Source organism: Eublepharis macularius, chromosome 2 (assembly GCF_028583425.1).
Source record: "Eublepharis macularius isolate TG4126 chromosome 2, MPM_Emac_v1.0, whole genome shotgun sequence".
Taxonomy (NCBI): Eukaryota; Metazoa; Chordata; class Lepidosauria; order Squamata; family Eublepharidae; genus Eublepharis; species Eublepharis macularius.
Window position 1 is genome coordinate 72,250,615 of NC_072791.1, and position 23,687 is coordinate 72,274,301.

General features: G+C 45.9%; 1 protein-coding gene across 1 annotated transcript in view; it reads left to right on the top strand.

Annotated features, from left to right (window-relative positions):
- Window positions 1-23,040, top strand: part of MAP3K9 (mitogen-activated protein kinase kinase kinase 9) — a 90,263-nt gene extending 67,223 nt beyond the window's left edge. The window contains exon 11 of the mRNA XM_054971609.1: window positions 22,568-23,040. Within this exon, the coding sequence (XP_054827584.1) occupies window positions 22,568-23,040 (473 nt within the window). The remainder of the gene's footprint in view (window positions 1-22,567) is intronic.
- The last annotated feature ends 647 nt before the right edge of the window (window positions 23,041-23,687 follow it).

The following is a 23,687-nucleotide window of genomic DNA, read 5'->3' on the forward strand; positions in this document are numbered from 1 at the left end:
TCACGCAATATGCTACCCAGGGACCATAGTAGACATTTCTGGGAATGGGAAATGGAGGGGAAGAGATGAAGAATGGGGCAAGGGTAGGGTTGTGGGCAGCTCACCCTTTATATTTAAAATTCCTGCAGTATCTTTGCCAAGAGGCATCCCACTGAATTGCAAAGTATATGAGGAGGCAGGAAGTTGAAGCTACTCAGTGGTGAGTGTAAGGCACTCTGTACATGCTCTGAGGTATTTTTTTATAACAGACCTAGTGTTTGAAAGCAGGTTCTTGGGCTAAGCACTGGTAAGTCTTGGCACAAACTCAATAACTGGCCCCACAGACTCTCCATGGTCAATACTATTAAATCTGTTGTTGAATTTTAATTCAACTATTTATGCTACAATAATTGTGTTAATCTTTGAGATACTTCAAAACTCTTTTTTGTTTAAAAGAAGGAGAGCAACGGTAGTAATCATTAAAATTCATTCTTCCATGGACTTATGGTTTCCTTGCAATCAATTAATAAATATTATTTAATGTTAAAGAAATTTTTAAAAAATGTATCCTAGGAAGTGGTGGGTTCATCTTTATGGCTTCTGTGTAGTCCCACATGGGACTGCACATGCACAGGTCATCTGAAGAGATGAAGATTCCTAAGATTCTAGCACATTCCAGGGTGCACAAAGTACTCTCCCTCCCCTCAGTGCAAGTTGTCATCTTCCACCAAAACAGCACTTAACCAGGAGAGGGGCAGTGCTCCCTTCTCTCAGTCCTTCACCTTCAGTCCTTCGTAGGATCTTTGTTAGTACTTTCCATCCATTTTTACCTCAGTGTTTTTTCCCTTGCTTCTTAGTGATTACGGCTCTCTTCAAGAAATGTACTGAATGCAGTACCAAAATGGTGCAGTCTGGTGAATACAGTCTGTACCCAATGAGTTTAGGAGAAGGCCACATGTTAGAGCATGTAATGTATGTTGGCAGTTCATGCCTAAGGTTCACCATGAAAGGGTCGCCCAATTAAAGGCAACCCTCTGGGAGAAGGATTTGGGGACCATTGACTCTCAGTCCCCAAGTGGTCAACTGACATGGAAAAAGGAGCCCACACACTGTCAACCACATCCATGCCCCCAGCTCTATTGGATCCCACTCCCCATTTGGCATCATGATCAGCATTGGTTCCAAGAAGTGAGACAGAGCCTGCACAAAGCCAAAGTCACAAAATCTCACCTTGACAGCAATCTTCAGAGTCTAAGTGTGGCTCCAACAGTACACCAGCAGCTAACTGCATCTCTCCATCATAGAAGGTGTTGGGCAGCAAATAGATGATGACTTAGTGGAGGTGCCTCCTGTGTCTCCTCAACACTAACTACTGGAACTGCAGTTGGAAACTACTGCAGCGATGGATGTCCAGGATTGGATCCATGCCTGTGACTCCATTCGGATGGGGTCCAAATCAGTATCAATGGTTTCCTTATCCTTCTGCTCTTTCCCTGATGTTCTACCTGTAATGGGGCACATGGAAGCAGTAGGTGAAGATGTACCCAGTGCAACCCCTTGGGTCTGACACCAACATCTCCAGATGCTGAGCCACTTCTTGTGCCATTGACATTGAGGATGGACCAACATTCCATTATCTGGCAAGAACCAACCTCTGATTCTGAGGAAGGTTTGACCCTGTGTTCAGAGTTTGGATCTGATGCTGCCTCAAATCATCCTGGTATGACGTGGTAGAGAACCAGATGCCCATCTCACCATTCGAGGATCTCAGTCTCTATTCAGAGCAGCTGATCAGACTGGCAAAATCACTCAAACTCAGTGTTACTTGCTTGGATCCAAAGCTGTTGAATCTGTTTTTAGTGTTTTTTATAATAGTAATTCTGGACCAGTAGCTTTTCCAGGGTCTCTTGGACATTGCATCCGTTATCTGGCTGAACCGGCTTCTGCCATTCCATCTGTGCACAAGTTAAGGAATATGTACGAAGGGAAGAAAGAGGCCTACAAGTTCCTTTTCACACAGCAAACTTCTTTGTGGCAGAAGTGTTGCCATCTAGACAGAGATTGGGGTTTCGCACCTCCCCTATGGATATGGAATTGGCTGAAGCAGTTATCATCTTGAAGAATCCTCATATGCATTGTCTGTACCTGCAAAGAAAATTTCCTGTAAAAAACTTCTGATAAGTTATTTACTTGTGAAAGTTTTTTCTGGCATTTTCCTTACCAGCAGGAATTGCAACATTGCACTTTAAGAACATTTTCAAAGCGTGTCAGGACTCTACAGCAATTTAATACAACCGGTGGTGTATTAAAGATTTTTGATAGGACCTAATTATATTTACTGTTTGATATTGTATTTATTGTATATTTATTGCATATATAGCACTTTAAACACTTTTGTACTTTCTTAAAAAGATTTATAAAATTGACAAAAAATTTCTATACCATTTCTATTCAACTGGAGTTGTTTCCTCTGATAGGGTGCTCCCCTTTGTCCTGATCTAGGAATTTCCCTAGGCATGGATACCAGCAGCAGTTTCAGCAGCCCAATAGAAACCCCCATTAGAGCTCCCAAAGGCCTGCATATGGCTCACATCAGCAGTGTTCCAACTCTCAGAGTAAGTAGAAAAGCAAGCAACTGTCGCAGTAGTCGTCTGCCAACCAGCATAATAAAAACAAGACGTCCCAGTGACTAGAGCTCACCCCTTGTTTTTTGAACAAACTGGTACTGTTTCTTGGAAGGACATTACCCAAAAATTATTATTTAGAGTTTAGTTCATTGCCATTTTGCTCTTTTTCTGCTGCATGTTCTTTTGTCCCCTCCTCAGTTTTGCAGGAGGAAGTTTCTCAGACTGAAGTTTCTCAGGGGTTTGTGTCCAGCTCCAATGCCAGCCTTCAAGTTCCTCAGAAGCAGCCCCCACCCTGGGCAACAAGACCCCATGAGCCGCACCTGCCACTGTGACTGGCACTTACCTAGTGGGGACGGTGAGCAGAGTGGCAACAGGCACTGGAAAAATGGTATTTGGTAGGACTGGAAAAATGGTGGCAGAAGCACCTGGGGCAGGTCTCAGCTCCAGAAGGAGCAGGGCAGGCAGCCCAGTGGTCAGAACACCCTGGATAGCCACAGTGCCAGGGTAAAGAGAGGAGGCACAGCTGGAGGCAGTGGCAAGACATCCAGAATGGCCTTGCCTGCAAGCAGCCCTGCAGGAACATGGGAGCCAAGGCCTGGATGTTCCGTGGCTCTAGACTGGGACCAGGCAAAGTGGTGGGGGGGGGAGTGCGCAGTCATGGCAGAGAGGCAGGGAGAGGCCATGAAATGCCCTAGTGAGACCCAGCTGGCCCCCAGGGAGAGGCTCAGACAGGTGTGGCTGCCCTGGGCAGCACGGGCAGCGGTCCAGCTGCTAGGGGCAGGGCTGGAGAAGGGAGCTGGAATTGGTAAAGGGGTAAAAGCAGGAAGTCCATAATAGTCCAGGGAGGAGAAGGCAGTGTCTGGCCAGGGTGACCAGGGACCAGAGTTTCCCAAGTGAGCAAAGAAAGGGGACATGGGTGATGATATGACCCGTCCCACTCTTTCTGAGGCCTAAAGCCTTCCAGACCCCGACAGCTGGGATGACGGATGCAATGGTGGACAGCAAAGAAGAGGCATTGGCTGAGATGGTTTTATTCAAGATATTTCATAGTTAATAAGAAAGATGGGTGCAAGAGACCTGTTTTGGACCTCAGTGATCTAAGTAAGGACCTAAGAGTGTCCTACTTTAGAATGCTTTCTATTTCTGATATTCTTTCATGGTTACAAATGAATTCTTAGTTCTCTGTATTAAACCTTAAGGATGCATATTTCCATACAGCCATCTATTAAAATTGTAGGAAATACCTCCATTTCCATTGTGGTGTGGGCCATCATCAGTACACACAGTGTTATCCTTTGGTCGGGCCACCACCTTCAGGGTTTTTACAAAAGGCATGTTTGAAGTGATTGCTCATCTCTGTTTAAAGAGATGTACTGTTTTTCCCTACCTGGATGATTGGCTTCTCACAGATTCTTCTGAGCTGGCCTCAGTAGTCACTTAAATCTCACTATTACTACCTTGACAAATTTGGGGTTAGTAATCAACTTTCAGAAGTACAAGCTGCAGGCGGTTCAGTCAATTTTGTTTGTGTTGGACTCTGCTCAGGGTAAGGCCTTTCTGCCTACAAGTAGAGCAAACTCCCTGTGTTCTGTGGTCACTAAATTTTCCTCACACTGGTTCCAGTCATCATGGGCCATACAGAGGCTCCTAGGCCTCATAGTATATACCACAGTAGTGATGCCCTTTGCCAGGCTCCACATGAGACCTCTTCAAAATTGGTTCCTATGAAGGTTTAAGGCTCAGAGAGATTCCCATTGGTGAAACTGTGTATCCTTAGATTTGTACTACAGCAAGATTCGGATCCTAGGATCTTTGACATGGTGGTCCAGAGACAACCTTTTCAAGGGATGTGAGTTTGGTATTCAGTCCAATAACACTAAAGTCTTTGCACATATGTTCCTATCAAGATGGGGAGCCCATTGCCAATCTGTTTGTGCTAGTGGGTCGTGGTTCAAGGAGGAAAGGGGATTACAGGCCAGTCAGCCTGACGTCAATACCGGGTAAGTTGGTGGAAACTATTATCAAAAATAAAATTAGTGGGCACATTGATGACCAAAAGCTGATGAGGAAAACTCAGCATGGGTTCTGTAAGGGAAGATCTTGTCTCACCAATCTGTTAGAGTTCTTTGAGGGAGTGAACAAACAAGTGGACAAGGGAGACCCGATAGATATTGTTTATCTTGACTTCCAGAAAGCTTTTGACAAAGTTCCTCATCAAAGGCTCCTAAGTAAGCTCAGTAGCTATGGGATAAAGGGCCAAGTCCTCTTGTGGATCGAAAACTGGCTAATTAATAGGAAACAGAGAGTGAGCATAAACGGGCACTTCTCACAGTGGAGGGTGGTGAGCAGTGGGGTGCCACAGGGGTCGGTATTGGGTCCAATGCTTTTTAACTTGTTTATTAATGATTTGGAATTGGGATTAAGCAGTGAAGTGGCTAAATTTGCAGATGACACGAAATTGTTCAGGGTGGTGAAAGCCAGAGAGGATTGTGAGGCACTCCAAAGGGATCTGTCGAGGCTAGAAGAGTGGGCATCCATGTGGCAAATGAGGTTCAATGTAGCCAAGTGCAAAGTAATGCACATTGGAACCAAAAATCCAAAATATAAATACAAGTTGATGGGGTCTGAACTGGCGGAGACTGACCAAGAGAGAGATCTTGGAGTCATGATAGATAACTCACTAAAAACGTCAGCACAGTGTGCGACTGCCATAAAAAAAGCTAATGCTATGCTAGGGGTTATTAGGAAAGGGATTGAAAACAAATCAGCCGGTATCATAATGCCTCTGTATAAATCGATGGTGAGGCCTCATTTGGAGTACTGTGTACAGTTCTGGTCGCCACACCTTAAAAAAGATATCATAGCAATGGAAAAAGTACAGAGAAGGGCAACTAAAATGATTAAAGGGTTGGAACACTTTCCCTATGAGGAAAGATTGAGGCGCTTGGGGCTCTTTAGCCTGGAGAAAAGACGACTGAGGGGAGACATGATAGAGGTTTACAAGATAATGCACGGGTTAGAGAAGGTCGAGAAAGATGTGTTTTTCTCCCTTTCTCACAATACAAGAACTCGTGGGCACTCTATGAAATTATTGAGCAGTCGGGTTAGAACAGATAGAAGAAAATACTACTTTACACAAAGGGTGATAAACACATGGAATTCGTTGCCACAGGAGGTGGTGGCAGCTACAAGCATTGCCAGCTTCAAGAGGGGACTGGACAAATATATGGAGCAGAGGTCCATCAGTGGCTATTAGCCACAGGAGATAGATGGTATTCTCTTTGTGGGGAGGTGGTGCTCTGTTGTCTTGGTGCTGGAAGGAAGGCAGTGGGAGGGCTTCTGGTGTCCTGGCCTCACTGACAGTCCTTTAGATGGCACTGGATTTCTAGCCACCGTGTGTGACAGAATGTTGGACTGGATGGGCCACTGGCCTGATCCAACATGGCTTTGCTTATGTTCTTATGTTCTTATGTTCTTATGATTGCATACACGTATTTTGGAACTAAGAGCTGTTAGATATGCTTAATTTCTTTTGCAGCTCTTCAAAACAAATGGATATTGATAGCCATGGAAAACACCACGATAAAATTCTGCTTGAACAAACAAGGGGGCACAGGGTCCCTGGCGCTTGCCACGGAGTCTGCTCATGTATGGCATTAGATGATTTACCTGGTAGTTATTCACACTGTAGGCCAAAGTGAAATTGTCAGCCCCAAAGCCATGTACTCATAGGTTTTATGCTGCTAAGTGGCTAACTGTGAAATCCTAAGCAGAGATACTGTAAGATTTGTTTATTGGGCTTCAGAACAGGGAGTCCATCCTGAAAACTGTGGTCTGACTGGTCTGATTCACATCTTATTTGCTGTATTTGAAAGCCTCAGGCTTGTTGGTGACATCAATCAAGGTTCACCTTGCAGCTGTTTTGGTGTGCTGTGAAAAAGTAGAAGCTTCTACTATTTTTTCATAAGTTGTCTAAACAGTTTTTGAAGGATTTGTGCAACCTCTACCCTCCTGTTTTGCCATCCTCTGCACCATGGGGATTTTCAATAGAGTTGTCAGCATTGATGTATAAACCTTTTGAACCTATGGCTACATGTGATTTTTTGATTCTCTCATAGAAGATGGCTTTTCTGGTGGCTATCACATCAGCTAGATGTGAAGGTGACTTGAGGGTGATTTGATGTGATCTACCATTTACCAAGGTGCTACTTAGACCAAGCCAGGATTTCCTGCCCAAAGTTATCTCCACCTTTCATCTCTCTCAGGATATTGCCCTACCTGTATTTTCCCCACTCCTATATCCCTCAAGAATGCATAGTACATACGCTAGATGTGAGAAGGGCATTATTGTTTTATTTAGATTGGGTAAGACATACGTAAGGATCAGAACCTGTTAATTTCTCTGGTCCCAGTAGGGGATGAACGGTATCATCATAGACCGTAGCAAGTTGGGTGATCTCTGCCATCAGACTGGCTTATCTCAGCTCTGTGGTGCTGTGCTTGTTCTCCATCAGGGTATGCTCCACTTGAGCAAAAGCTTCTTTGGCAGCATTCCAGAGAAGAGTCTCCATTCTGGACATTTGTAAGGTTGCAATGTCATCTTCACCTACTATCTTCCTGAAACAGTACTCCGTCAATGTAGATTCCAGGGGTGAAGCTGCTGTAGGAAAAGAAGTATTACAATCATTATTCCACTGATCAGCCTACATCCACCTCCTGATGATAAATGAGTTTGCTATTTTCCCATGTGGTACTGCACATAAGCCACAAAGATGAAAACAGGGTTGCAATTACCTGTAATTGTTGTTCATCAGGTGGTCTTCCATGCAGGCATACATCCTAGGGGTGTGTGATTCGGCTTTGGAATATCGAATATATACCCAAAATACATATTTGGTATTATTTGGTTATATCTGAATATATCTGGCATATTCAGATAAATTATATTTACAATACCAGATTATCCAGATATATTTGGGATTATCTGGAAATCGCATTTTAAAGGTTGTAACAGCTTGTTTCCCCCTGTGCAGTCTTCTCAGGCAACAGGAGGAGTGGGGAGGGAGGCAGTATTACTCTGTGTGTATGTTTGTGGGGGGGTGTCTATGTCATTGTTGTTTGCTTGCCATATGCCACTGAGGATAATAGAGTTCCCTCTACAAAATTAACCAGTCAACCAGAAATTATTCAAATTCAAAGTGCATGCAATGCATAAATCACATCTGGTTTATATAAAATCATAAATATACGATTCATAAATAAGTATGCAATATTCACACAGCCTCTGACAGATACAGTAACCAACCACTTTTATCTGGAAGTATATACAGTCAATAAACAGTCAATAAAGTGCAGGAAGTGCAAAATAGACAGCAGGTGGTGGTGTGTCCTTCAGCCGGCGTCTGCTCCCAGACATCCTTGCCCTGCGGACAGTCGGCTGTTTCCATTTCACACATGCTATCTTCACACTGTGCTTCCTCAGGGGCACACAATTTACTAAATGCAGAAGAACATTCTTGTATGTAACACAATTCTCACAACATATAGATGCACAATTGAAGTTGTTACAATTTAAAAATCTGTTAAACATTTATTAAACATTTCTACTCACTCTGCCAGTTACCACCATTTTCTCATGCATTACAATTTCACAGGTGCTTCATCAATGTATTTTGAAATTGTAATGCATGAGAAAATGGTGGTAACTGGCAGAGTGAGTAGAAATGTTTAACAAATGTTTAACAAATGTTAACGCTATGTTCATCTTCGTTCTTCTGTGCCTCCACACATGGGGACTGCGCAGGCGCAGGCCAGCCGCCGGAGAATTTTCTAGAGCTTCCATGGCTCCGAAGGGGCCGTTTGTCGCGCGCCTCAGCGACCATTTTCCCGCCCAAACGGTCACGTGATCCTCCAGCGACCAACGGCCCCTTCCCTCAGTTCTCTTCTTGCCGCCGCTTGGAGAGAACGTGAGCTTCGTTGCTCTGTGCTTTTTTGTGCTTCGTGCTTTATTCTGACTGATTGCTTGGCTTTTGACTTCGGACTTCGTGACCTCGACTATTCTTCGGATCTCGTTTTGGACTTTGTTGTGGACTCGGTAATTTGACTCGGACTGTTTTTGACCTTCCTTTCGCGTGCCCCTGAAGATGGCCTCAAAGGCTCTCTTCAAGCATTGCCTCCAATGCCACACGAAAATGGCCAAGACCGATGGCCATGAACTGTGCCTGTTTTGTTTGGGGGAGACCCATAATGTGTCGGCCTGTAAGATTTGCCAGGGCTTCACCAGCAAGGCCCGGCAGGAGCGCAAGGCCCGACTGAACTCCTCCCTGTGGCAGAAGGTCATGTCCGGAGGCGCTCCGTTGCCCTCCCCCAAGGCCGGCCCTAGCCCCTCTGCCGAACGGCATTCAAGAGCTGGCTCAGTGGCCTCCGCGAGGTCGGGGTCGAAACCGCGTCCCCCGAGTACCTCGGCGTCGAGAGCGGCCTCTCCAGCGCAGGGACTGGTGCGGCCGCCCCGTAGCGCGTCATCTACCAGGTCGGATCCGAGACCAGCTTCGGAACCGAGGATCCTGGTACCGAGTCCCCGGTCGGAACCGACGACCGGTTCGATCCCGATCAAGGCGAAGAGGTCGAAGCCGAGGTCCCCTTCGAAGGCGAGGAGCGCGTCGGTTCCGAGGTCTTCTTCGGAACCAGCGAAGAAGAAGAAGAAGACCAAGCATCATCGGTCGCCGCGTCCCGCTCCGCAGGAGGAGGTCATCGTGCTTCCTCACACGCCTTCCCCTCACCTGGGCTCCCCTGAGCCAGAAGCCATCTCTGTGCCGGTGCCGGATCCGATGGCCTTCGAGACGGTGCCCGCGGAATTCTCGTCGGGGCCGGAGCCGAGCCCGCACCGTCGGAGCCGACCATCGCTTGCCCTTCGGTCGCCGAGGCTGGAACCGAGCCCGTCTCCTCGTCGGAGCCGTCCGTCGCCGGTCCGTCCGTCTCCACCTCCGGTCGGTCGTGAGCGGCATGGTTCCGGGGACAGTGTCCGATCAATCCGGTCCACTGCGTCCCGGCATCGACAGGCTTCCTACCTCCCCTCGCCATACCGTTGCCAATGGGAGGGGGCACCTGCGGGCTTCTCCGTGTCGGAACCGAGGCCTTCGACATCGAGGTCGGCGTGGGCTCCCCCTCCGCTCCAGGTTCCGGAATCCCAGCTCGGTTCCAATGAGGAGGATGTGGAGAGCTTTGGCGGCTACCAGTCGGAGTCCTGGTCCGAACCATCGCCAGCTGAGGAGCTAGTGCCATCTGCGGACTCGCCATTCGAGGACCTCCGCATCTACGCCGACCAGATGGCAAGGATGGCCAAGGCTCTCGAGATGGATATCTCTTCGGCAGTCCCCCAGACCAAGGACAAGCTCCTCAAACGTATCTATGGGGATAATCCGGCGTACGTTGGCTTCCCCATGCTCGAGGGTATTGAGGAGATTGTGGAGAAGGTGTGGCAGGTGCCCTGTGATCAACCTCCAACATCCAAGCGCATCGAGCAGCTTTACAAGATCAAGCAGGGCACCTGGCCGGCGTTGGTGAAGCACCCTCCACCTTCCTCCTTGGTCACAGAGGAGTTCAACCCCCGACGATCGGGTCACTCCTCGGTGCCTGCCGATAAAGAGGGCAAGAAGCTTGATGCCATGGGCAGGCGCCAGTACATCGTCGCTTCGCTGGGTCTGAGGATTGCCAACTACCAGACCATCATGGCAGGGTACCAGCTGTACCTCTGGGAGAAGTTGGCGTCCTATACCCGGGACCTCCCTCCTGAGCAGAAGGCTGTGGTGTCCCTGCTGCAAACAGAGGCTGTCCGGCTGTCTAAACAGCAAATGAACGCTGGGAGCCACGCTGCTGACACTGCTGCTAGAGGGATGGCGTCGGCGGTGGTCCTCAGGCGCCACTCTTGGTTGCGGTCGACGGCCCTGTCCCAAGAGGTGCGTTCCAGGGTGGAGAGCATGCCCTTTGAAGGGGACTCGCTGTTCTCCAAGTCCACCGACGAGACCCTGAAGAAGAAAAAGGAGGACAGGCAGACGGCGCGGTCTTTGGGTCTGGCTCCAGCGGACAAGCCCTCCTCCAGGTCACGGTACGCTCCCCGGTCTGGCCCTTACCATTACCAGGGCAGATACCAACAACAGCGGCCGGGCTACCAACAGTATCCTGCCTACCAGCAGCGGCCTTACCCTCCCGCACAACAGCAGAGGAGGCGTCGGCCCTTCAAGCCTCGTCCGGCACAGCAACCGGCCCAGCAGAAGGATCAGCAGGGCGCCGGGAGGCAGTACTGACGGGTCACGCCAGCCGTATCCCCGAACTTTTCGGACAGACTGAGTCCACTCCTCTCTGAGTGGGAGTCAATAACATCTGACTCATGGGTCTTAACTATTGTTGAACTGGGATACGGGCTGGAGTTTGTTGAGCTGCCTAGATGCAGTTCACCCCTGACAGCTGTCAATAACACTATGGCCGAGCTGGATGCGGAGATCGTGTCGCTCTTGGCCAAGGGTGCTGTGGAAGAATTGCCCTATGAGGACTCTGTAAAGGGTTTCTTCTCTAGGTTCTTCCTGGTCCCGAAGAAGGATGGGGGCTTACGTCCCATTTTAGATCTGAGGGGCCTTAATGCCTTCCTCAAGGTGACCAAATTCAAAATGGTTACGTTGGCGGCTGTGATCGCCTTACTGAAACAGGGAGATTGGTTTGCGGTTCTTGACTTAAAAGACGCATACTTTCACGTGGGCATACGGAAGGAGCACAGGAAATACCTGAGCTTTGTTTACCGGCAAAGGGTTTTCCGGTATAAGGTGCTCCCCTTTGGCCTGTCCACTGCCCCACGAGTGTTCACTAAATGTGTGGCCCCTGTGGTTTCCTTCCTACGGGAAGAAGGCTGTACCATCTTTCCGTACCTCGATGACTGGCTCATCGTGGCTGAATCGGAGTCTAGGCTGGTGCAGGACATTGGCTTGGTACTTAGCACTTGCCAACGCCTGGGGCTCCTGGTGAACTTGGAGAAATCCAAGCTGGTGCCCAACTGCAAGGTGTCCTACATTGGTGCACTGTTAGACTCTGTGGAGGGTAAGGCCCTGCTCCCCTTGGAGAGGGCTCGGTCCCTAAGGGGTCTAGTGTCCATGTTTAAAAGGAACCGATTCCAGTCTGTGCGCACTATCCAGTGCTTACTAGGGCATATGGCAGCGGCCACCTCTGTGGTGCCTTTCGCTAGGCTGCGTATGCGCCCTCTCCAGAACTGGTTTGTGCGGAGGTACGATGCTCTGCTGCACCCTCCGTCCCTCAAATTCTCTATCCCGAGGGTCATCCTCTCCTCCTTGGACTGGTGGCTGTCTGATGACAACTTGTTTAGAGGGACCCCTTTTGGGTATCAACACCATGACATCACGGTTACCACTGATGCCTCTCTGTTGGGATGGGGGGCTTACTGTGGTGATGTGTCTGTGCAAGATGTCTGGTCTGACAGGGAAAAGACCCTCCATATCAATGTGCTTGAACTAAGGGCCATTCGTTTCGCACTTGTGTCTCTTACAGCACTGCTGAGAAATCGTCAGGTCTTGGTGCAGACGGACAACACGACTGCCATGTACTACGTGAATCAGCAGGGGGGCACAGTGTCCATGGCCCTGTGCCGGGAAGCCACGCTCACTTGGCAGTGGGCTATCAAGAACGGCGTGTCGCTCCGTGCTATACACGTGGCTGGGTCAGACAATGCCCGGGCAGATGCCCTCAGCAGGGCCCCTTTACTAGACCACGAGTGGGAACTGAACGGAGAGTGCGTTGGGCCGATCTTCCAGATGTGGGGTCATCCGGTGATAGATGTGTTCGCCACTGCGGCGACCACCAAGGCCCACACGTTCTGTTCCAGGGCAGGGAGCGACCCCCTCTCTATTGGGGATGCCTTCCAGTTTACGTGGACGCAGGGCTTGCACTACATGTTTCCTCCGTTCCCCTTGATTCCCAGGGTCCTGTGCAAGATAGAGGAGGACGGGACGGACTGCATCCTAGTGGCCCCCTTCTGGCCACGGCAGGTTTGGTTCCCGAAGCTCCAGCGGATGTCCCAACGGACATATGTGAGTCTGCCCCCTCGGCAAGACCTTCTCTTAAACGGGAGCCTAGTCCACCACGATCCCAGGAAGCTGCACCTAACGGCTTGGCGGATCGTTCCTCCCCGATAGGCTTTACTGACGAGGTACAGAGGGTCCTCCTGAATGCTCGTCGGCCATCCACTAGGCGCGCTTATGCGGCCAAGTGGCGCAGGTTTGAGCTCTGGGCACTTGCCAGAGGAGTGGTGCCCGAAAGCAGTCCCTTGGGGGTTGTGTTCGAGTATTTGTGCCACTTGCGTGGCCTGGGCTTGAAGGTGTCCTCCCTCAAGGTACACTTGGCAGCGATATCAGCTGCTCACGCCCGAGTAGAGGGTGCTACGGTGTTTTCTCACCCACAATCCCGCCAGTTCCTTAAGGGCATGTACAATCTTTACCCACCTGTGTCGGCGCCAGTGCCTCAGTGGTCGCTGTCCTTGGTGCTCTCACGTCTCATGTTGCCTCCATTTGAACCTATGGCTACATGCCCTTTGGATATGCTATCCTACAAGGTAGCATTCTTGGTGGCCGTCACATCGGCCAGAAGGGTCAGTGAGCTGTCTGCACTGCGGTCTGACCCTCCCTTTCTTGTGTTTCATCCCAACAAGGTGGTCCTGCGTCCCTGCCTTGGGTTCCTGCCCAAGGTGGTGTCCGCCTTCCACCTCTCGCAGGATATCTCACTGCCTGCATTCTTTCCTCAACCTTCCTCTAAGGGGGAAAAGGCCCTCCATTCCCTAGACTTGAAGAGGGCCCTAGCCTATTACCTGGATAGGACGAAGGGATTCCGTTCCAGTCCTCACCTGTTTGTATGTTTTGGGGCCAAGGACAAGGGTAGCAGGGCTTCCTCACAGACCCTGTCTAGGTGGATTGTGACGGCCATTAGCAAGGCCTATTCCCTGGCAGGGGTGGCTTGCCCGCTTCATGTCAGAGCCCACTCCACGCGGTCCCAAGCATCCTCTTCGGCACTCCTCAGGGGGGTGCCCCTGGTTAACATTTGTAAAGCAGCCACATGGTCCTCTGCAGACACCTTTGTCAGGCATTACGCTGTTGATGTCAATGCGGAGCAGGATGTATCTGTGGCCAAGGCTGTCTTACACTCCCTTTTTTCCTGAGGGAGTTTTGGAATGACTTTCTTGGCGTACCTGTTGGGTACCCTTGAGTGCAAGTGTATATATGTACCTGGGGGTGTGTATATATGTAAATATTGAGTATTTATGTGTCCTTACACAGTATTTTTACATAGATGTATATATGCATATCTATTTATTGTTGTTCTTGTTTGCTTAATAAAATTGTGTTGGACTTCACCCCCGCCTTCCTTATTGTGTGAAGCTTGGTACACTCCCATGTGTGGAGGCACAGAAGAACGAAGATGAAAACAGGGTTAACATACCTGTAACTTATGTTCATCGAGTTCTTCTGTGCTGACACACAACCCTCCCTCCTACCCCGCTGTGAACTCCAATGCACGATATTGTGATGGCTGTAACGGAAATTGGTGTTTTTAAGGTGTTATGGCTGAAGTGTGTTGGTCAAGCGGCGGCAAGGGAGAACTGAGGGAAGGGGCCGTTGGTCGCTGGAGGATCACGTGACCGTTTGGGCGGGAAAATGGTCGCTGAGGCGCGCGACAAACGGCCCCTTCGGAGCCATGGAAGCTCTAGAAAATTCTCCGGCGGCTGGCCTGCGCCTGCGCAGTCCCCATGTGTGTCAGCACAGAAGAACTCGATGAACATAAGTTACAGGTATGTTAACCCTGTTTTCTTCTGCATTTAGTAAATTGTGTGCCACTGAGGAAGCACAGTGTGAAGATGGCACGTGTGAAACGGAAACGGCCGACTGTCTGCAGGGCAAGGACGTCTGGGAGCAGACGCCGGCTGAAGGACACACCACCACCTGCTGTCTATTTTGCACTTCCTGCACTTTATTGACTGTTTATTGACTGTATATACTCCCAGATAAAAGTGGTTGGTTACTGTATCTGTCAGAGGCTGTATGAATATTGCATTCTTATTTATGAATCGTATATTTATGAATTTATATAAACCAGATGTGATTTATGCATTGCATACACTTTGAATTTGAATAATTTCTGGTTGACTGGTTAATTTTGTAGAGGGGACTCTATTATCCTCAGCTGATTGCACATCCCCTAGATTTGGTCTTATCGGTTTGCCGTATACCATTGCCAGGTCTGGCTGCTGCCTTGGTATTACTGGTTTCCTAGGTTGGATACTGGGATTCTTGTAGGAAAATATAGCAGAGTTTGTGCAAAGATTGCGCATTGGAAGTAATGAGAATAGATTCACACACACACTCCAGTGTAGCTCTGTAAAATTGCTTTACTAAAGGATAAAAATTTGGGTAACATTTGGAGAAAATAATAAATTGCTAAGCTGACTACATCTTGCTAGATAAGAAGTAAGTAAGAGTGAGAGTAAGAGTGAAAGTGAACAAAGAGCAATAAAACTTCAGTATATAGCATCAATTAATTGCCCCCAATAAACTAACTGCCCAATAGAAAATCCTAGTCTTACTTCATTATGCTTAGTGACTCCCCTTTCTATGGCGGGAATCTTATTCGAAGCTCTAATGGTTACATTCAAAGTATGTTTACTAATTAAGTAGGTAACACAAACAGTTTAACTCTTTCATGACTGAAATGAAAACATTTGCTAAATTCCTACAATCCCCTTCTCAGGTGTTGGAGTGGAAGTCATGAAGGTTAATCTTCTTGCGTAGGTGTTCAAGCTTTGCTTTGTTGAGCGGCTTGGTCAGTATGTCAGCGACCATCTCATCAGAAGGACAGTATTTAATGTCTATTAATCCTTGCTGTTGCAGTTGTCTCACTTTGAGATGTTTCACTACTACGTGTTTGGTTTTTCCTTTGATGTTTTCACTCTTGGTTAATGCAATGCAAGCTAAGTTGTCTTCAAATAGAATGATGGGTCTTGGTTCTTCTATTCCAAAGTCTTTCAGTAGGTTGATAATCCATCCAAGCTCATCACAGGCTTGTGCAGCAGACACATATTCAGCTTCAGTGGTTGATGTGGCAATGAGAGTTTGTTTCTGGCTTGTCCAGCTGATCAAGTTGTTTCCATAGAAGAAAAGGTATCCACTGGTTGACTTGTAGTCATCTATCTCCTCAGCAAAGCTGGCATCCATGTATCCCACTAGGATTGGGTGATCACATGGTGAAAATTCTAGTTTCAGGTTTGCTGATCCAATCAGGTATCTGACTACCCTTTTGACTGCTTCCCAGTCAGCTTCGTTGGGTGCACTTGTTTTTCTGCTCAGGATCCCAACCGCTGTGCATATATCTGGTCTTGACACTTTACTCAGGTAAAGAAGCTTTCCAATTACTTCTCTGTATTTGACATTGTCTCTTAGTGGCACTCCATCATGGTATTTGATATAATTTTGATCCAGTGGTGTTCCCTTTGGTCTGGCATCTTGCATCTCTAGTGATTCCACGAGTTCCATGATCTTGTGTCTTTGGCTTAGAAGAAAACTTCCATTCTGGGTTCTCTTGATGAGCATTCCCAAATAACTGCTGGGTTCACCCAGCTGCTTAATCTCAATGTCCTTATTTAGTTGATTAACAATTTCTTTGGCTTGTTCACTGCTGTCACAACATAGTATTAAATCATCCACAAAAGAAAGCAAATATTGATATTGTCCATTTATAATCCTTGTAAATAGGCAAGGTTCAGCTTCACCCTGTTTAAAATTCAGTTGTGATAGTAGCTTTCTTAATTTCTCATTCCAAGCTCCGGCAGATTGACGTAGTGCATAGATGCTTTTGTTGAGTTTGCAAACTAAAGTCTCTTTGCCTTTTTCTTTAAATCCTTCTGGTTGAGTCATGTAGATTTCTTCATCTAGCTCTCCGTTGAGAAAGGCTATTTTAACATCAAGGTGTCCAATATGTAGACCTCTGGAAGCTGCTACGCTTAGTAGGATTCTTACTGTTGAATGCTTTGTAACTGGTGCAAAAGTTTCAGAAAAGTCGATTCCAGGTTTCTGTGTATATCCTTTGGCAACGAGTCGTGCTTTGTGTACTTGTCAATGCTTCCATCTGCATTGTGTTTCACTTTGAATACCCATTTGCACCCAATGGGTTTTCTTCCAGGTGGCAGTTTTGTTAGAGTCCAGGTTTGGTTCCTGTGAAGTGAGTTGAACTCTTCCTTTGCAGCATTAATCCGTTTGCCTTTTTCATGTTCAGGCAGTTTAAGCATCTCAGCCCAGTCTGCTGGTTCATCAGCAGTTTGCACTTTAGCACAAGATTCGTATCTCACTGGTGGCACACCTTTGTTTTCTCTTGCTGAGCGCCTCACCTTGGTCTCTGTCTCTGTGTCATCTGGCCAGGTTTCACCTGTCTCCCCTTCTGGTGGTAGGATCCCTGCCTCTGCCCCTTCTGAAGGTGAGGCTTCTTTGGGTCCTTCCTGGAGATTGGCATCAGCATCAGCGACAGGCAACCTCGAAACCAGATCACAGAAGAATGGACCTTCTATTTCACGGCTTGGTGGCATTGCTGAATCAGGTTCTTTGTTCCCTGTGAACACATGCTTCTCATCAAAGAATATAGTGTTAGCAACTTTTATTTCAAAGGTTTTGGGGTTTAGGATTCTGTACCCTCTTGGTGCATAACCCACAAGGATTCCCAGTTCTGCTCTGGGTTCCAACTTGCCCCTTCTTTCCCTAGGGATGAATGAATAAGCTTTAGCACCAAATGATTTAATATGCTTTAATCCTGGATTTTTCCCATACCAGCGGAAAAATGGAGTTTGTCCAGTTACTCTGTGTAGCGTTCTGTTATACAGGTAAGCTGCAGTCATTACTGCTTCTGACCAGCACAAGTAAGGGAGCTTTGATTGAAATAAAAGACTTCTGCCCATGTTTTGCAGAGACCTATTGAATCTCTCTATTGCCCCATTTTGGTATGGGCTAAATGGAACTGTTCTCTCATGTTTTATTCCTTCTTGCTCAAGAAATTTCTGGAATTCAGTGTTACAGTATTCACTTCCATTATCAGTATGCAAGATTTCTGGAGCTTTCCCAAATTGATTTCTCACAGTAGCCACAAAGTTCTTAAATTTATCTATTGTTTGATCTTTAGTTTTTAACAGGTGTAAACTTGCAAAACGACTGTGGTCATCCAAAAAGGTTAAAATATATCTGTGTCCATCTATTGAACTCTTAAATGGACCAATTAAGTCTGAATGAACTCTCTGTAGGAGTCTGGTAGTCTCAATTTTCTGATGCAGTTTGCTCTTTGGCCTGGTAGCCTTTGCCTGTAGACAAATCTCACAGGTTTCCTCAATAGCCTTGCAATCATCATATACAATTCCATTGTTCTCTAATAGCCTTTGAATAGAGTTAACATTCTTATGGGCGAAACGATGATGCCAACCAAAAATGCAGTTTCTATGCTGACACTCTCTCTCTTTCAGGCTTGCAACTTTATCAACTTCTGTTCTCAAGTACAAACAATTTTTCAATTTCACAATAGGAATCTCAGCATCATGTCCCTTTAAAATAACCTTTGAGGTTCCGGTACTGTTTGTTTCTATCCTGATCCCGGCACTGAGCATCTTGCCAAGGGAAATTATTCGCTCGGTAGCTTTGGGCACATATAGGCAGTCTTTGAGAGTTAGGAAATTAACATGCCCATTAAGATCAATTAGCTTTAAATTCACAGTACCAGTGCCTTCCACTTGGAGCACACTTCCATCAACTTGGTGGAGACTAACTTTAGGTTGATTATTAAAATTAATAAAGCAATTAAAGTCTGGACATAAGTGGTATCCAGATCCACTGTCGAGTAGCCAAAAATGATTCAAATCTGCATCATATTCATCATTAATCATACAAACATTGTGTCTAGAATTAGAATTCCATCTTTCTTTGCTCATAGAAAAGCTTTCTCTGCTTGTCCCTCTGCCAGCACTTCTAGCTCTGAACAACCCTCGACCACGTGGTCCTTTGTGGTGATAATGGCTGCCTCTTTGTTCTCTGGGCTCATCTTGGCCTCTGGGTAAATTGTCTCTCATCCTGCATTCTCTTGCAAAATGCCCTTTTCTCTTGCAGACATTACAAATTACATCACCTCTGTTTCCTCTCTCTGATACTCTGAAAGCACAAAAACTTTCGCTCAAGTTACTAGCTTCCTTTTTCCTTGCTGCATCCATCAGACTCTTAGTAAGAGATGGAATGGTCAAATTTGGAATACTTTTCAAGACTGTAACATGGCTCTCATATGATTCAGGGAGACTTCCCATTATAGCTGCAAAAATTTCGGATTTAGGCACAGTACTGCCCGCAGATTGGAGCTGACTGATAATTTGGAGTATTCTGTTAATATGTGACTCCATGTCTTCTCCATGTTTATATCTGATCGTGTACAAACTTAATCTCAGGTCTCTAATTTGATCATCAGTTTTGCCAAGATTTTTCTCTCGGATTGCTTCATACAGCTCTTTTGCAGTTTCATACTGATCAACCAATGGACTGTAAGTCTCATTTAGGGAGGTAACAATCATAAACATCACTTTTGCATTTTTCGTTGAGTATTCCTCAAATTGAGGATCATCGCCGGGAGGTGGATCTTTAGTTAAAAGATCAAGCATTTTGTTTGCCTTGATGGCTAGCTTTAGAGTATTGTTCCAAATTGTAAAGTTGGTTTGATTCAAATTAGGTATTTTAAAGGAATTTATCTCCTCACCAATTTTTGAGGTGGTGGATGCGGCAGCTGCTGCGGCTCCGGTACTCATCTTTCCTTTGATGTGGACGACTTAGATGTCCCTTCTTTTCAGATGCACGTTTCTTTCTTTCCTTGGGCTGAAGTTGTCAGGGTGATTCCTCAAGTTGGCTCCTGAAGCTCCACAGCAAGAGGGAGTGAGCGCAGAAGAGAGGAGACCTTCAAACTTACAAAAGCCAAAAAGGAATATTTCTTCTTTTAGCTAACACATGGAGTTATTCTCATTATTTTATCTGGAGGCCATAACCTTGTAGGAAAATATAGCAGAGTTTGTGCAAAGATTGCGCATTGGAAGTAATGAGAATAGATTCACACACACACTCCAGTGTAGCTCTGTAAAATTGCTTTACTAAAGGATAAAAATTTGGGTTACATTTGGAGAAAATAATAAATTGCTAAGCTGACTACATCTTGCTAGATAAGAAGTAAGTAAGAGTGAGAGTAAGAGTGAAAGTGAACAAAGAGCAATAAAACTTCAGTATATAGCATCAATTAATTGCCCCAATAAACTAACTGCCCAATAGAAAATCCTAGTCTTACTTCATTATGTTAGTGACTCCCCTTTCTATGGCGGGAATCTTATTCGAAGCTCTAATGGTTACATTCAAAGTATGTTTACTAATTAAGTAGGTAACACAAACAGTTTAACTCTTTCATGACTGAAATGAAAACACTTGCTAAATTCCTACAATTCTCTGGTTTGATGTTGGTTCTGGTGGGAATAGCTGGTTTAATGGTAGGTCATGCTTGCATTGGTCCTTAGTTCTGCTTGGAATCTTTGAGTGACACTAGTTCTGGTAGGCTTGTAGAAGTGTCCCTTGATTTGGCTTGGTTCTGCAGGAATTCTATGGTTTGGCATTGGTGAATTTTGGTTTTGGTGAATTTTGTTGGTTCAGCTAGCATTGGGACTGGCTTTTAGTCAGGGGTTAGGTTAAGGTTTCTTTGCCCTGGAAAGCCATGGAATTTCCTCCAGAGTGGCTGGAGGTTCCTGGTTTAGGGAGTCCATAGAACTGGAACCCAGTCCAATCTTCTTGAAACTTGAAGGACCTTTAGTGGATAGTAAAGACTAGGTCCTCTGCAATTTTGGTGGCATTTGCTTGAAAAATGGCCCCACCCCCACCCCCTTCCAGTTTTCCCCCTATGGAATAATTGGCCAGATAAAATATATAAACAGCTCTCCCTCCTTTCCTTGCTGTGGGCTTCTTACTGCATGCCAGACTTCTCTATAGCAACAATGAGAGGACTGAGGGAGGAGCATGTCCTCTCTCCTCGTCATGTGCTGTTTTGACATGAAAATGTCTGTTTGCCCTGAGGGGAGGGGGAACTCTCCATGCATCTTGGAAAGTGCTAGGAATTTTCATGTGTGCCTGCACAGAAGACCATTTGATGAACAACAGTTACAGATTATTGCAACCCTGTTTTAATTTGTATGAATCCATGTTATGCTGCTTAAGGACTAACTGTAAGCAGGGGAAGCAAAAATGTATCTTTCTTGGGGGAACAAAGTTGGTGACTGAAGTAGTTTGATGATACTTTTCCTATGTTGAGGGTGGAGCTGTAGTTTAGGAGCCAATTTACTCATTGTAGGTGTTTATAAGAGGAACAACAGATAAGAAGCTCTGTTCAGTACATTTTTATGCAGCTTTTTTTCTGAAGAGCTCAAAGCAGTGTACATGATGCTCCTTTATTTTACCCTTGCAACAATCCTGTGAGGTAAGTTAGGCCAAGAGATAGTAACTGGCCCAAGGTCACTCAGCAAGTTTCCATGGCAGACGGTATTGGAACCCAGATGTCTCAAGTCCTAATTTGACTCTCAATCCATTGCACCGTATTGGTTCTTTAGCAGTGACTACTTTTTTCAGATCATTGTTTCTTTATACTTTCAGCATCCTTTTTTCTTAAATTGTAGCTGCCAGTTGTAGTTTTCCTTACTCTCTTATTCCCCCTTGTTCCAGTTTTCTCCAGGCACATTATTGCTTTTCCATGTTGCATAAAATGTTAATATTTCATGCTTCCCATAATCTATATCCCTAGCTGTCCTCTTCTTCAGGTGTTCTTCAAACATTTTCAGTGTTTTTCTTCCAATAGTTATTGCCACCCATATGAGATCTTCCTTCTCTTCCACCAGCCCAGTTTGTGCCAAAAATCATAATAAAAAAGTATGAACCATGTCTGTCAGTTGTTCGTATTTGTCAATGGAAATACTGTAAAAATTCTCTTAATTTGTTAAGTGTGCATAAATAATATTCCAGCTGTAGGGTTTTCCTCCACAAGGCAAAAAGGTAACTCCTCAATTCTGCCCCTTAATAATGAAACATATTCCAGATTAAATCCCATTGCCGTTTCAAATTGAGAAATTCTGACTGAAATGGGAGCCTCTGAGCACATGCCCCATGTTTTAATTATGAAACCTGTATCTTTTCCTGAAATATTTCAGTATTTTACGTATATGGCTGTGGAAAGTAGGTTCAGATTCCACAACATTCTTTGGTTGTCTTTGGATATGTTGGTCAGTGATTGGACACAGTTATTTCAGCAGGAAAGTCTGTAACTTTATGAACTGGAGTTGTAGCCAGTTCTATGCTATAACACCAAAGCGTTCAGAATCTTTATTTGTTCTGAAAAATATTATACTGCTGAGGCAAATCACCCTCATTCTATATTTTTTATTTTGTTTTTAATGGAGTTGAGCTGTGTTCCAGTTTCCCCTGTCTCTGGTTGTATCCAGATGGCTGGTTCCTACACTGCTGATTGTACAGTTTAGCTCTCAACCACGAGTGTGGAAATAATTCTCCAGAAGTATACTGTTCTCTGAACTTGTGCAACAGGCTTAAACATTCTCTTGTTGGGGATGTGCCCACCATTCGGGCTTTTGTGCCCTCCTGCACTGTCATTCAGACTTGCAGGAGTCAGCATGAGGATGGGTGCAAATGCCGTGTAGTGAGCCTGCCCTTAATAAAAAAATAATAATAAAACACCTTATGTCTGACATCACCTTCTGTTTACTAAATGAACCCAGTGTCTCACTTCATCAGTGTCGTCTAACTGTTTGGTTTCTCTCTTCTCCCTCTCTCCCTTTCATTTCTTTTTCCTGGTGGGGGAAGTAGGTGTGTTAAAAACACCCAGCCCAAGTCAGGGTGCAAATGAAGTCCCTCGACTGCCAGACCCCAATCTCATCTTTCCTCCAACCCCCAGGCGCTATAATGCTCAGCAAGACTCTACTCTGGAGAGACCCAAGACCTTGGAATTTCTGCCTAGGCCTCGCCCTTCCTCGAACAGGCAGCGGCTTGACCCATGGTGGTCCATCTCACCCAGTAATGCAAGGGGTGAATCCTCTGCTAATAGCTCTAGTACTGAAACCTCCAGTAACCTGGACTCCTGCTTTGCCAGCAGCAGTAGCACTGTCGAAGAGAGGCCTGCACTGCTTCCGTTTCATGTCAGACTGCCGGAAGAGGAGCAGACACTATTGGACATGGATGCTGAAGGTCAGAGCCAGGACAGCACCATTCCACTATGCAGAACCAAACTCAAAACACACAAACCTACAGCATATGAACTCAAACAGGACTTCTGGTCCTAGCATGAAATCCACTAGGGGTTGGTAAGCCTCTTTCCATTCAGTTCTACTTCTTGCACTAAGAATGCACTTTGAAGATGAGTGAACTAGAGAGATACTGCTTGAGGGCATGTCACTTGTGCTGTGTCTGCCACAAACATGAGTAGGATTTTTATGGGGGTTATTTTGTATATTTTTGGGGGGAGGGGGTATAGCTGCATGTACTTCAGCTACACAGAGCTGCTGATTTCTGTTCTGATGTTTTTTGCAGTCTTCATTACCGTTTCAAAACTGCAGTAGGTAATGTGGCTATATCTAGGCCTCTGTCCACAGGTACCTTATGTCACTGTAGTTTTACTGTAACCTCAGTCCCAATATTTAAAATGCTATGTTGCACACCAGTATTTGTTTTCAAAGGTTATTAAACTTCAGAAATGATGGATGCATCAAGGTGAAAATGTGCCTGCAACCAGTGTTCTTGTTACATTTCACTTTTCTTCCTTACTATTCCAACCTTTGATCATTTGTGATTCTGAGATTATTCCTCTTCCTGGAATTGGTTGCTGTGTTGTTGTTGCTTTATTAATCAATACTGGATTTGACAACTTCATCAATTATTCCCCCCAAGAAGTATGACAACAACTGAAAAAAGAGCAGTGAATAATTAAGTT